The sequence below is a fragment of the Zonotrichia leucophrys genome, chromosome 2, assembly GCF_028769735.1.
Source record: "Zonotrichia leucophrys gambelii isolate GWCS_2022_RI chromosome 2, RI_Zleu_2.0, whole genome shotgun sequence".
Classification (NCBI taxonomy): domain Eukaryota; kingdom Metazoa; phylum Chordata; class Aves; order Passeriformes; family Passerellidae; genus Zonotrichia; species Zonotrichia leucophrys.
This window is the reverse complement of record NC_088171.1, coordinates 68529789-68541866: the sequence shown is the minus strand read 5'-3', so window position 1 is coordinate 68541866 and position 12078 is coordinate 68529789. Positions and strand designations below refer to the sequence as shown.

At 38.6% G+C, this 12078-nt stretch overlaps 1 protein-coding gene across 4 annotated transcripts in view; it reads left to right on the top strand.

Annotated features, from left to right (window-relative positions):
* CDYL (chromodomain Y like) overlaps positions 1–12078 on the top strand; it is a 105615-nt gene that overhangs the window by 22955 nt on the left and 70582 nt on the right. The window contains exon 1 of one of the 4 annotated variants that reach the window (XM_064705345.1): positions 5522–5672. The exons of the other annotated variants lie outside the window; for them this stretch is intronic. Within the exon in view, the coding sequence (XP_064561415.1) occupies positions 5652–5672 (21 nt within the window). The 5' untranslated portion in view covers positions 5522–5651. Of the gene's footprint in view, positions 1–5521; positions 5673–12078 lie in introns of those variants that run through there. 4 annotated transcript variants of the gene reach the window in all.

The following is a 12078-nucleotide window of genomic DNA, read 5'->3' as shown; positions in this document are numbered from 1 at the left end:
AGGTTCTTTGGGGGTTTGTATGAGGACTGGGGTGATGTCAGTCTTAAGTCTCCCTGTAATTCTCTACTGTCTGGATGTAAAACTAGTGTTTCTCCTGCCTGTTAGGCCATAGTTTTTGTATGCATTAAGTCAATACTCTAGTGAGGATGGAGGGAGGAGATGACATTTGTTTTTTGGGGATTTTATTCCAGTGCTCCTTCCACTGTGGTGGCTAATGTGTTTTTATGGCTGGATGTGAATCAGGTCCAGAAATTCAGCTAAAATATAAATATTATCCTTCTCTGCTGAATTACAGCAGAATTAGTTCTATGAATGAGTACAGTATGCATCTGTTCAATCACTATCCAGTGTCCTTTTTCCCTTTTTTTTTTTTTTTTAACTAAAAAAAAAAGTCCCTAAAAGGAGCAAAGCAAGGAAGAGCAGGTAGCAGGTCACCCAGAGGAATGCTTTTCTGCAAATTGCATTCAAGGGCTTCTGTTCATTCCCAGTAGAATGGATTCTCAGCTTGAGCATCTGGCTGTAAATGGTCCTTGTCTTGTCCTCTTGTCACGTATTTTTCAAAGTTTTTTCATAGAAAAGAAAACAAAGTGTTGAAGAAAGTCTTTCACACTTTCCTCATCTGCTTTCAAAAGGAATAAATTGGCCTCAAAATGCTTTGTAATTGTGTTGTTCTCCAAGGCAGGTCAGTGACCTCCTCTAAGAGCAAGTCAGAGTACTAGATTACATCCTCACTGCTAGCACTTAGTACCTCCTTAAATTCTGCCCTTGAGTTTAAACATCCTCCGAAAGAAATACTATCTGTGTCCCAGTGGCAGCAAATGTACATGGAGAGGTGGCAAACTGCGTGGAAGGCTCTCAGTTTTCCAGTGTTATAAATAATTGTTTTGTTCTGGTAGCTCAGCCAGTTTATGAACTAAACAGGGCCAGGAGACTTCTTCTCCTTTTGAATGCCTTTATGAAAAGTGACCAGCTCAGGATTGGGCAGCTCGGCGGGGCTGCAGTCTCCCGTCGTGTCTCCCAGGGCAACTCAGAGGAGGAGGACACGGGCAGCTCTGTCCGCTAGGGGCAGAGCTGGGGAATCAGGTACTCGTGGGAGCCTTTAGGGCGTGGTGATCCCATCCGATGTTCGTTTTCTCTGTTCCTTCCTGCCCACTCCCGGTTTCGGGACGACTCCCACGCTCAGGGCGAGAGGGGCTCCGAAGGTGTTCCACATCTCTGCAGGCTCAGCACTCGGCTCCTCACGTCCAGACATCATTCCAATCTCTCGACTCTTATTTGGCTCGTTGTTTTTGGGGTCTTCTCCGTGCGTTTGGAGCCGTAGTCCCCCACATGCTGGTGCTGGAGTCACTTTGCATAGCCCCCCCACCCCAGGTCTCTTCTCCTCGCTGTTCGGGAAGGTCCCCGCCCCGTACTGGCTCGGAGCAGCGCCATTGCCTCGTCCCAGCCCGGGCTTTTACTGATACAAAAACAACCATCAACAACAACGACCCGGAATTACCATAACACAAGCAGCAGCCCAGCAATAGTCGTAGCTTTTTTCTCACAGAAAAAAATCAACTGAATTTTTGTTCATAACAGTTTATAGGGCTTTTGAACCTTACTCCCCTATTTCCTTCCCAAGAAAACTTCATTTTTTCAAGTAATTGCTTTAAGACTTTGTTTGTTTATAAGCTTCCAGAGTAGAAGCTTGATTCTCTGATTCTTGGAACCAGAGAAACCTGCTGTAGAATACCGTGTTCTCAAAATGCACTCAGTGCTGTGAAAGAATATTGCTCAAAAAAATCTTCCAATAAAGAAGGCACAGAAGATTGATGGAAGATACCTAAATCTCTGTCAGTGCCAGATTATGGGAAAGATTGAGGAAATGTAATTGTCCATCTACCTGTTTATACCTACACTAGATCCTTAAACTTGGAATCACAGTAAGAATTGCACTGCAAGACAAATAATGAAAACCATTCTTTTATGTTGAGAATTCCAATTCAGACCTTAAATGGCTGCTAGGGGGGAAGGAGGTGTTCCAAATATATTGCACAACTGTAAAGATACCTCAAAATATCCAAAAGCTTTTCTTGACAAAAAACAACACCTTTCTGGAAGGCAATACTTAAGGAAGATTGTTCCAATGCTGTCCAGTTTCACTGTGCAGAAATAATTCTTGTTTAGCCTGAGAGAAAAACTAAGTAGTGGTGTACTTCTGTTTCTCAAAATCGCCCTTTTCCAATTTTTTTTTTTTCAGAATTGCTTAAATTACATTTACACACATCTTGAGCAGATGAGTTTTGTGTAGACTTCAGTGAAATTTGAGTGTGACTTGTAGTCTGAGCCCATTTGCTAGACCTCAATCTTCACTGGAGCTTAAGTACATATTTGATCCTTCATGAATACTGAGTGTAGCCAGGAACTTGTGTCTCAAACCCCTGGGCTGTGGAGCATCAGCCAGGCAACTGCTGTGCTCACAGGGCTGTAGCCCACTTCTTCAACCACAGTGTTTTTCCAGCTTTTCCATTTGGCCATTTTGCTCCCACCTTCTACTCCAGGTCACTTGTAAATCTGTTATTGCATGCAGTGCTAAAAAGTCACCTACTTGTCTCTTTGGTGACACTTCTGCTGTACAATACTGTCTATGTGCAACCTTCATACCCTCTGTGCTATCCTAATCCTCACCTTCTTTTTTCTTGGCTTCTTTCGCACTGTTCCCTCTTCTCTTCTGCTTGAATCCTTATTCTCAAAAAATATTTCCTTACGCCGTTATTTAAAAAAATACCACCTATTCTTCCACCTTAAGAACTGAACACAGCATGAGATTTGGAGTTGTCTTTTATGCTCTTTTTCTGAGTGTACAGTATTTGTACACTCTGTTGACCCTCTTGTACTCTTTACTCTTTTCTTTCTCTTACTGTATTTTCAATCTTTTTGGATCAACGATGTAACTGAGTGCTTACCAGCAGGATTTCAAGTTGTTTGTCAGGTGCCAAGCTGAGCATTTTTTTAGATTCCCTCTGGTGTCACAGTACGATCTGGTTCTTCTGAGTTTGATGCATTAGTGTTGTTGGTAGTCAGCAAAATCTCAAATTGCATTGGTGTGATTGAACCACAACACTAAGTACAAAGCTAGGTATTTAAAATTGAAACAATTCAGAATAAAGTAAATGCTGGTGTCCTGCTAAGTAGTAGGATGTCCATTTATGTTTTCTGAAAGAATACAGAGCCAATCCTGCAACTTTTACTTATGTGGAAAATGCATACTCAAGCAAACCAGCCATTGTTTAGACTGGGTATTTATTTTTTTCCCAAACAGTTTTAAGATATATTCAAAAAATTGTTTGTTTTCTCACATGTGAAACCTGTCCATAATGTTTAGGCCAGAAGTAGTTAAAAAGGTGTGCATGTATTGGATACACTTCATAATAATATGTAAAAGAAGCTTCTGTTGATTCATAGATCTGACACTGGTTATCTGAACAAATCCTCATTACTCTCCTTGGGGCTCCTGATGTTCCTTGACATACTTCCCTGTTCACTTCCTAGGTTTAAATAGCTGTCCCCAGCTGCTGTGCATTAGCAGATCCTCACTGCTAGTCTAAAAACTTGGCCAAAACTGTTCTTTAAATTTAGAATTTGTTCTGAGTTTAATTTAGGCAATGTTTACTACTGAAACTTCTCTTTCTCTGGAGAGAGGCTCAGGCAGTGAAGTAATAACATTTAACAGATATAGTAACTCTTATGTAGCTGTAAGAAAACTGAATCTGAGGAATTAAACAGAATTATTCTTTACAGAACATTAAGGTAAGGATATTATGCTAAATAAGCAAAACTATGCAGATTATAAAAATCTGAATAAGTAATGATATGATTAGGTGTATTTTAAATAAGTATTGAACTTCATTGAAAAACTTACTTAAAATATGATACATCCAATAAAGTCTGAACTCTCTATAACTTGCCAAGGTACAGGACACAGCAGAAAAATATACTGTGTATTTTTCTACCATAGAACCTGCATCACTGAATGAGTTGTGGGCAGGTAAATTTAGGTTACCTAATCCATTCTTAGCAGTAGTGGCAAACCTTTTCTAGATGCACATCTTCCTTCCAGATTATTCAGCTGTCAATAGAATAACTTACTTAAAGCTTGAAAAACATTTTTCATTGCAGAAATCATTGTCTTAGATATTCCTATCTAAATAAAAGAATAGGTATGGGTTCAGATGTTTTACTTCCAAAATCTTGAAGCATAGACGCAAATCCAAGTTTAGCTCCCTGCTACTGATTATCTTCTTAAAATGATTTATAACTAAGTAATGTTAATTAAATTTTAAAAATCAAGTATTTAAGTGCGTAACCTATTTTTAGTTAAATAACCTATTTATTTAGTTAAATTATTAGTTAAATAATACTAAAATAAACAATCAGAAATGTAAGCTTCATTGTAGCAAGATTTTAGTTTATATCCTTTTAAAATATATATAAATAAAACCCTGAGTTTCCTTAATTCTTTAAGGTCTAAGAATGATGCATTTCCTGACTGAATAAATAAGCAGTTAAATCTTTTCACACCTTTAACATCACACTGTGTTGTGCTGTTCAGAAAAACCTACCAACTATGCTTAAAAGATGGAATTTATCATTTTGATTATACAACGCCAACCATCAAAAGTGGACCTTTCCTGAAAATGTAGGATGTAGCTGCTGTTAAAATGTAAGATTCCAACCTGCAGAAAACCTTGATTGAAACCAGGATTACATCTGTGGTGGTCTTAGGTTGTTTGTGGTGGTTTGGGATTTTTTTAATTCCAGTGAATCTGTTCTGCCACTCCCATGCCTCTGAATTTATTCGTTCTTATTAAAGCACCTTCCTGGTGCAGCAGGGAAGGATGTACCTGTAAAGAAGAACGGAACAAACTGAATCATAAAGGATTTGTTCCCAAAATGTAATGAAAGAGAAACAAAACTGGATCTCGAATCTTTGGAAGCTGCAGATATGGCTGAAGAGGAGTAAAAAGATTATTGAACTGAACCAGAGAAGCAGCTCTCGCTAAATTGATTTGATTCATTCCCATTGTGTGTGTGTGTCCTGGGGAGTTGAAAGGAATAGGAAAGAAGGTGGGAACAAAATTGAGTTAAAGTAAATTTGATTAGTGGCTAGATGAAGAAAAGAATAGAGTGGGAAAAGTAAATTTAAAAAGCAGGTTGAGCAAGAGCTAGCTGAACTTTGTTCTAGCCCTTTTGCAGTACCTGAATTCTACTTTATTTTCTCCTTTAAAGTTGGCTTTCTATTTGGTGTGGTTTAGTTTATTTCTAATTCTCTGTCTGCAGTTGTTACTTTAAGAGGTGTTTTTTTTTTCTGATAACCACATCAAAAAACCCCCACCAAACTCAATTCGAACTTAATTGAGAAAGCAAATGTGGCGTTAACTGCTCATCAAAGTGTAGGATGACTTGGGAGTCAGGAGACTCTTGGATTGAAAATGTCCTCAATTACAGGGGGCTGGACCCGGCTATCCAGACAATAGAGGATGGAGCTCAGTGGCTTCCAGGTGCATTTCAGCTGCACCTTTGAGTCTGAGCTGAATGGGGACTTTTGGAGGTCTCCCTTTTGACCCAGCCCAAGCTCCAGTTTCCTGCCTTGTTTGAGCTGCTTTGAAGTCATGAGACACTTCGGAGAGCTGGTGAGTTTTATAGCATTTTTAAGAAGTATGGGGGGGTAAAAATTTCCTATGTCCTCCCTCTGAGATCAGATGAACTCCAGTGCTACTCCTAAGGGAAGGGTCTGGGACACCCTCGGGGTGGGAGCAGTAGGACTGGGTAATAGTTTACTTTACTTGTCAGGAGACTTCCCTAATAGGAGAACCTGAGAAATAGTGATGTGGTGAAATGACCTTCTTTAAGCTTTGACTTGATTTGCTGAATCGGTAGGACCATAGCAACATTTAAAAAATGTATTTAATATTCTGTGGGCTCAGTTAGTAGGGGGCAGTTGATTGGGGGGAGGAAGAGAGGAAAAGAAGATAGGGGAGATAAAATCAGGCTGTAAGACTTGTTGAGAAAGTGAGACAAAATGTTCCAAAGGTATTTGCACAAGAACAATTGTAATTGATCGCTCAGTGGTGCTGTTTCTCAAGATCATAAGCACTGTGAAATGGCATCAAGGAGAAGGGAGAAATTGCAATTCCAGGGAAGAGCTGCCTTCGGTGGGAACTATATCTGATGCCTGCAAAGGCCATCAAACCCAACAACGAGGTCTCCGAGCTGCACCCAGCTATCCTTTGTAAAGACCTTTTTCTCTGCTTTGGTTCTCTCTTCTAGTTACTGGCAAAGTTCTTCGTTTCAAAGTAAAACAAAAAAACTTTATGATGCATCTTAGCTGGCAGAAAAAATAATTAAAGGAAAATAATCCAGTTATTTCTCATAATAAATAGCTTTCCACTGATTAAAGTAATTAAAGTGATTTTTCAGGAGCTGTAATATCCTTATGAGTGATATGAGTGTTGGGAAAACGTAACAGTGAAATTATGACGGTCTGTTTTGGTTATTGTTTATAATTTACTTGCACACAAAAGTTGACCTGTAAGCATCTTTAGACCTTCTTTCTGTTCCATCAGCCCTAAATGAAACAGCTAAGATTAATGTTTTGTGGGCATAAGTTAGCACAGATGCCACTTTTCCTGCACCTGGCTGCTCCTTCCTGCTCCTCTGCATGGCACAGATTTTGAGCAATAGTGATGCAACATGATACTGGAAACAAAGTGTAAAATTTTTTTTTTGTCTGTTGTGACATTTTAAACTTGATTCTGTTTCCCCAGCTGGTTTGTTGTGTAGATAAAAAACCCTGTGCTAGTGTTGGGGGACGCTCTAAAGAGCACCAGCGGCCATTGCAAAAGGAAAATCGTATTAGATACCATTGCTCAGTTATCGTGATACTTTTAACTTATTCTTATGAAAGTGTATGTGGTGGGGGGTTATGTTTTACTTTAAAGGCAAGCCTTTTCCTTGCCGCAGGTCCCTGGCATTGGTATCCCAGGTATGCGATTGCCTGAATATCACCTTGTGTTAGGGTATCATTGAATTCCTTTGAGGGTGTGAAGTACTGAGACTGGGTGGAACACCTCCCCTTTGGGGTGGGTAATCCGGATTTGTGTGGTGGCTTTCTGCTCCTAGAAGGATTGTTTTCAGGTCCTCTGCCTGACAGGAAGCTAATTAACCTTCAAACATCAAGGTCCTCATGAAACATTTCTGTGAAGAGCTAGCTAATACTTCGAATTTTCAACATGGAATTTCTGACAAACGCGATTTGGTTTTTTTGAAGGGTTTGGGAGGAGCCTTAGGGGCGGCTGGGGGCATTTTTCTGGGTGGAAGTCAGTTGAAATTAACTTCTTAATAGTAGAAATTCTCATGGTTTTTGGAAATGTTGACATTGAGCTGAGTTTTGATCCTTCAACCTGCGTTTTGCCTCTGTGGCATATCATCTTCAAGGTGCTGATGTTTAGGAGCCTTAGTGTGTTATTTACCCAAAAGAATTAGGAGCTTTGGCCAAGTTATTTTTCCCAGAACATGCAGTTTTGTCTCTCTTGTGCTTCCTGGATGGGCAGGTGGGAATTATTGCCTTCATAATGTGAGGAAGTGCATAATTTTGTGAGGAAGGACTTATGATTCTATGAAAGGTGGGGGCTTTAGGCGCTCCAAAGAGAGGCCATTATGCCGACTTTTCTAGGAAAAGGAAGTTAAATTGGTTTTGAATTACATTAAAGCAGAGTGCATTAAGTTGCTGTAAATGTCATGTTGAGATGTTACAACTTGTATCAGACAAAGAATGAAAAAATGTCTTATGATATTATTGATCAGAGAAAATTTTATTTTCTCTGATCAATAAGAATATTTCATAGAATTGCAATTTCTCTTGATAAAATTGATTTAATGAAAACAGCCTCACTGATAAGAAAACATTTCATTAGAAAAATTCCTGAAACAGTTACATTTAATAACAAGTTGTCTTTATGTTCCCTACACTTTCCAAACTGCCTCTGTAACTCAGACTCTGAAATGGCACTGGTCTGCATGAAACTGAAAATAAGGACTACTACTCCAGTTCAAGCACCTGATTAATCTGCTGGTGGCCTTAGCTTTTCCATAATGCTTCTTTACCCTATGGTCAGTGAAGTGTTAATCCTTATCTTTATACTTCTTAAAAATGCCAAGTAGCTTTTGATATAAGAAGTGCTCTGCTGGACTAGCCCAGAATTCCACCTAGGTAGCAATGAATGGATAAAGAATAATAAGGGAGCACAGAGTGAGTCTTCCTTTGGCATGCCCTTCTTGTCACTGGGGAGCAGCAATTTAAGAGCTTCCTGAGTTATGGTCTGCACTTAGTGTTTACTAATCTGTAATGGATCTGTAGATCCTGAATTTGTCTAGTTGCTCCATTATGCAATGAGACAATAAATTCTGCAACTTGGCTGTGTTTTAATTGGTTAGGGTTTTTTTCCCACTTAAGTATTCCCTACTTTTTTGTTGTTGTTATTATTATAGGAAGTATGGGAAACTTTTCCTATTCATTTTCCTGTTCATCATATCATACACCTCTTAACTGAAGAGTCAGTCTGTTTTGGTTTTCCTTGTTTGGAAACTGATAGTTCTTGCTACTGGAGATCATCTGTTCTCAAAAAAAAAAAGATGGAAATACAATTGTACATGTGATGTGGATGGTATTTGAGTTTACACCATGCAGTTCCTTAGAAATTGAGGCAAACTTCAAAATTTTCTTTAATTATGCTTTAGGATTTTCCAAGTTGGAAAAAGGTCTGATCCCCAGAGTTCAGCATTTTTGTATTTGTGATGAGTGGTTTAAACAAGATGAACCCCATGGCAAACAGGTAGTACAAAAAAAGATAGTACATTAAGTTTCTTTGAGGAGAAGATGGGGAGAACTGAAATAAGTTTGGACAAAACATAAAAGAAAAGCACCCTCAGAAGGCCACTGGTCCTCATAAAGATCTGTTTAGAGGCTTTGAGATGTCAGTCTTGTTTTGGCAGAGGATTCAGTTTTACACATAGGGTAGTGTAGCTCATTTTGCCATTCCTTGCAAGTGTCAGAAGTTTCAAAAAGAAGCCCCTCAGAGTACCCTCCGTTGTAGGAAGTTAGAGTGCAAAGTTGTCATGTCAGTCCAGTCCCACCAGTATGAAACAGACATTTCCATTCCGTAGACATGTAAATTTTAAATACTGCCAGCAGAACCTTAATTTCAGTTGTTAGTTTAGCAAAGTCTTGAAGATTTTCACTTTAATTCTGAATGTCACTACTTTCATTCTTCAGAACTAGCTCCAAAGTGTTTGATAGAGAGAATCGCAGCACTTGAATGTGGAAAGCTGTGAAGGTGTAAGAGAATCATCCTGAGGTATGCAGCAGTGATTTTGGGTGTAAGGAGGCAGATTGAAACAGTGACTTTATGGCTGGCCATGGGAGAAAGCTCAGACTGCTTCTAATACACACGTTACTCAGCAAAAGGGCTGTTGCTCTCAAAATGTTAAACTGAAAAAAAAAGAAAAGGCAAAATAAATGTGCTTTAGCAGTCGTTGGTCTGTGACAGTATATCTCTTTCATATCCTGTGTACGGGACTAGTGTAAAGGGAAAAAAGCAGCCTGTTTTAAGTTCAGGTGCTGGTAGCAGGATTCTCTAAGGCACATACCAATGCATGCAGAATCCTTTCTAGAAATAAACCATTTTCCCCAGATTTCTTTTTCGAAGTAACACTGAGTGTTTACGTATTGTGGAAACTGAAATGAAATTTCACATCCATCAGTAGCTTGAGATTTAAAGAGTTGTCTGTTTCACTTCCCTTTTTCCTGCCTTCTGTGAGATGTCACAGACTTATGGAAGTGTCAGAAGAATAATTTATTTCAGAAATTGGCATCTGACTATCTCGATTTAAAAATTTTTAAAAAGCTTGGCTCAAATGCTTTTCAAGTTCAGAAGCAGTCATGCATTGTTTTTCTTTGTGAAACACAACTCTGAATGAAGATTCCACTTGGGCCCTTGAATAATTATTTCTAAATGTGAGATGGCGAGTTAAAATCACATTGTGTCTATAGACCAAAAATAAAACCCTTTACTTAACCCTTCTTGTTCTTATGGCAAAAACTAAAACTAAGATGCTTGCAATTTTTTGTTTATTTGTTTTCTGGATGGGAATAGTTGAAGTTTTACTTATTCTCTGCTTTAGTTGTTAGAAAGCAAGGCTTATTTAAACATGCAGTAGTCAATATAAGGAATACAGAAGAAATAAATAGAAGGAGAAATGAAGTCCTAATCCTTTGTTTTGACACCACATTGTACTTGATTTCTGCGAAAAGATTCATGTCATAAAACAAATAATTAAAGACTTTGGGTAGAAAAGTTTTTGAAGGTGAGTGACTTTTCAGAGCTCTTGATATCCTCATGTAATTGGAGACATTTTAAAAACAAGATATAAAAGACAAACATGCAGACAACAAATTGAGAGGTTTTAATTCATACATTCCCAATACTTTTAAAATGTAATTAATTAGTCTTTAAGAATTCTTGATTATGCATTTAATTATATATGATACTTGTATACAATTTGTAATTATTTTTATGCATATAAACTCAGTATTCAGTCTTTAAAGTGATCTCCAAAAATAATGCATTCCTTCAGATAATTCCCTCACCTCTGGGATTTTTTTCAGGTTAAGGCACCTGGGGTAAATTTCCTCTCTGTTCATGACAATCCCATATAATCCATGCTGCTATGGAACTGCATCAGTTTTCACCATAATTCCACATTCTATTATTAAAAAAAAACATCACTTCTGTATCTCCACTTCCTTTTTTTCTTTGCTCTGTCTCACTTGCATCACATAAGGGGATGATTACACAATAAACCAGCTGAAAGCCAAAACAATTTGGATGTATTTAACTTTAGGGAGATTCATTCACCAGTTTAATTTGTAACATTGCTACTTTTTGGAAAAGGAAGGAATCAGCTATGTTCCTCACAGTAACGGAGCCAAGTTGTTCCGGATTCAACAGAATATGAAACAAAGATGTTTGTTTTCATGGATTATAATTATGAAAATTAGGAAGGAGGGGTTTTTAAAGACCTTGTCTGTTCAGAGGAAAAAGCCCTAAATAAATATAACATTCCTCCAGAAATTATGTTAATGCATTCCTACTATGCCTTAAAAGAAAGAAAAAATGAAGAGAAAAACACTATTTTAAAGAAAAAAGTTAAAAGAGCTATTAAAGGGTATTTAACTTTACCTAATACTTAACTGTTTTATTTGAGCTAAAAAAATCTCTTTCCCATTGATGGCATGACTAATGTCACTCAGTATTATAAAAAGCATAGGTTTAAAATGAAAATCTAAATTAGTCAGTGATATATGAAGAATCATAGAATAATTTCCTTTTGGAGAAACTTTAAATATCATGTAGTTCTAACCCTGTAGCTGTGGGAGTTCCTTCCTTCCTTTCACTAGACCAGGCTGCTCAAAGCTCTGTCCAGCCTGGTCATGAACCAGGGACTGGGGACTGAAACTTCTCTGGGCCAAATTCTTAATAATCAAACTATCTCTTACCCAAATTTCTCTTCATTCAGTTTGTACTCCTTACTCCTTGTCCTATCCCTCTCCAGCCTCTCTAGGGCCCTTTCAGATAGTGGGAGGCTGCTACAAGATCTCCATGCAATCTTCTCTTCTACAGGCTGAGTTCTCCTCAATCAAGATTTCAAAGGATCTAGAGGGAAAGCCGTATGAAGAGTGGCTGAGGCCACTTGGTCTGTTCATCCTGGAGAAGAGGAAACTGAGGGGTGATCTCACAGCAGTCTACAGCTTCCTTACAAGGGGAAGAGAAGGGCCAGACACTGATCTCTTCCCTGTGGTGCCTAGTGACAGGAATGGCCTGGAGGTCTGTCAGGGGAGGTTTAGGTTGGATATTACAAAAATTTTCTTCACCCAGAGGGTGGTTGGGGCACTGGAGCAGCATCCCCAGGGAAGTGGTCACAGCCCCAAGCCTGGCAGAGTTCAAGAAATGTACTGACAGTGCTCTCAGGTACATGGTG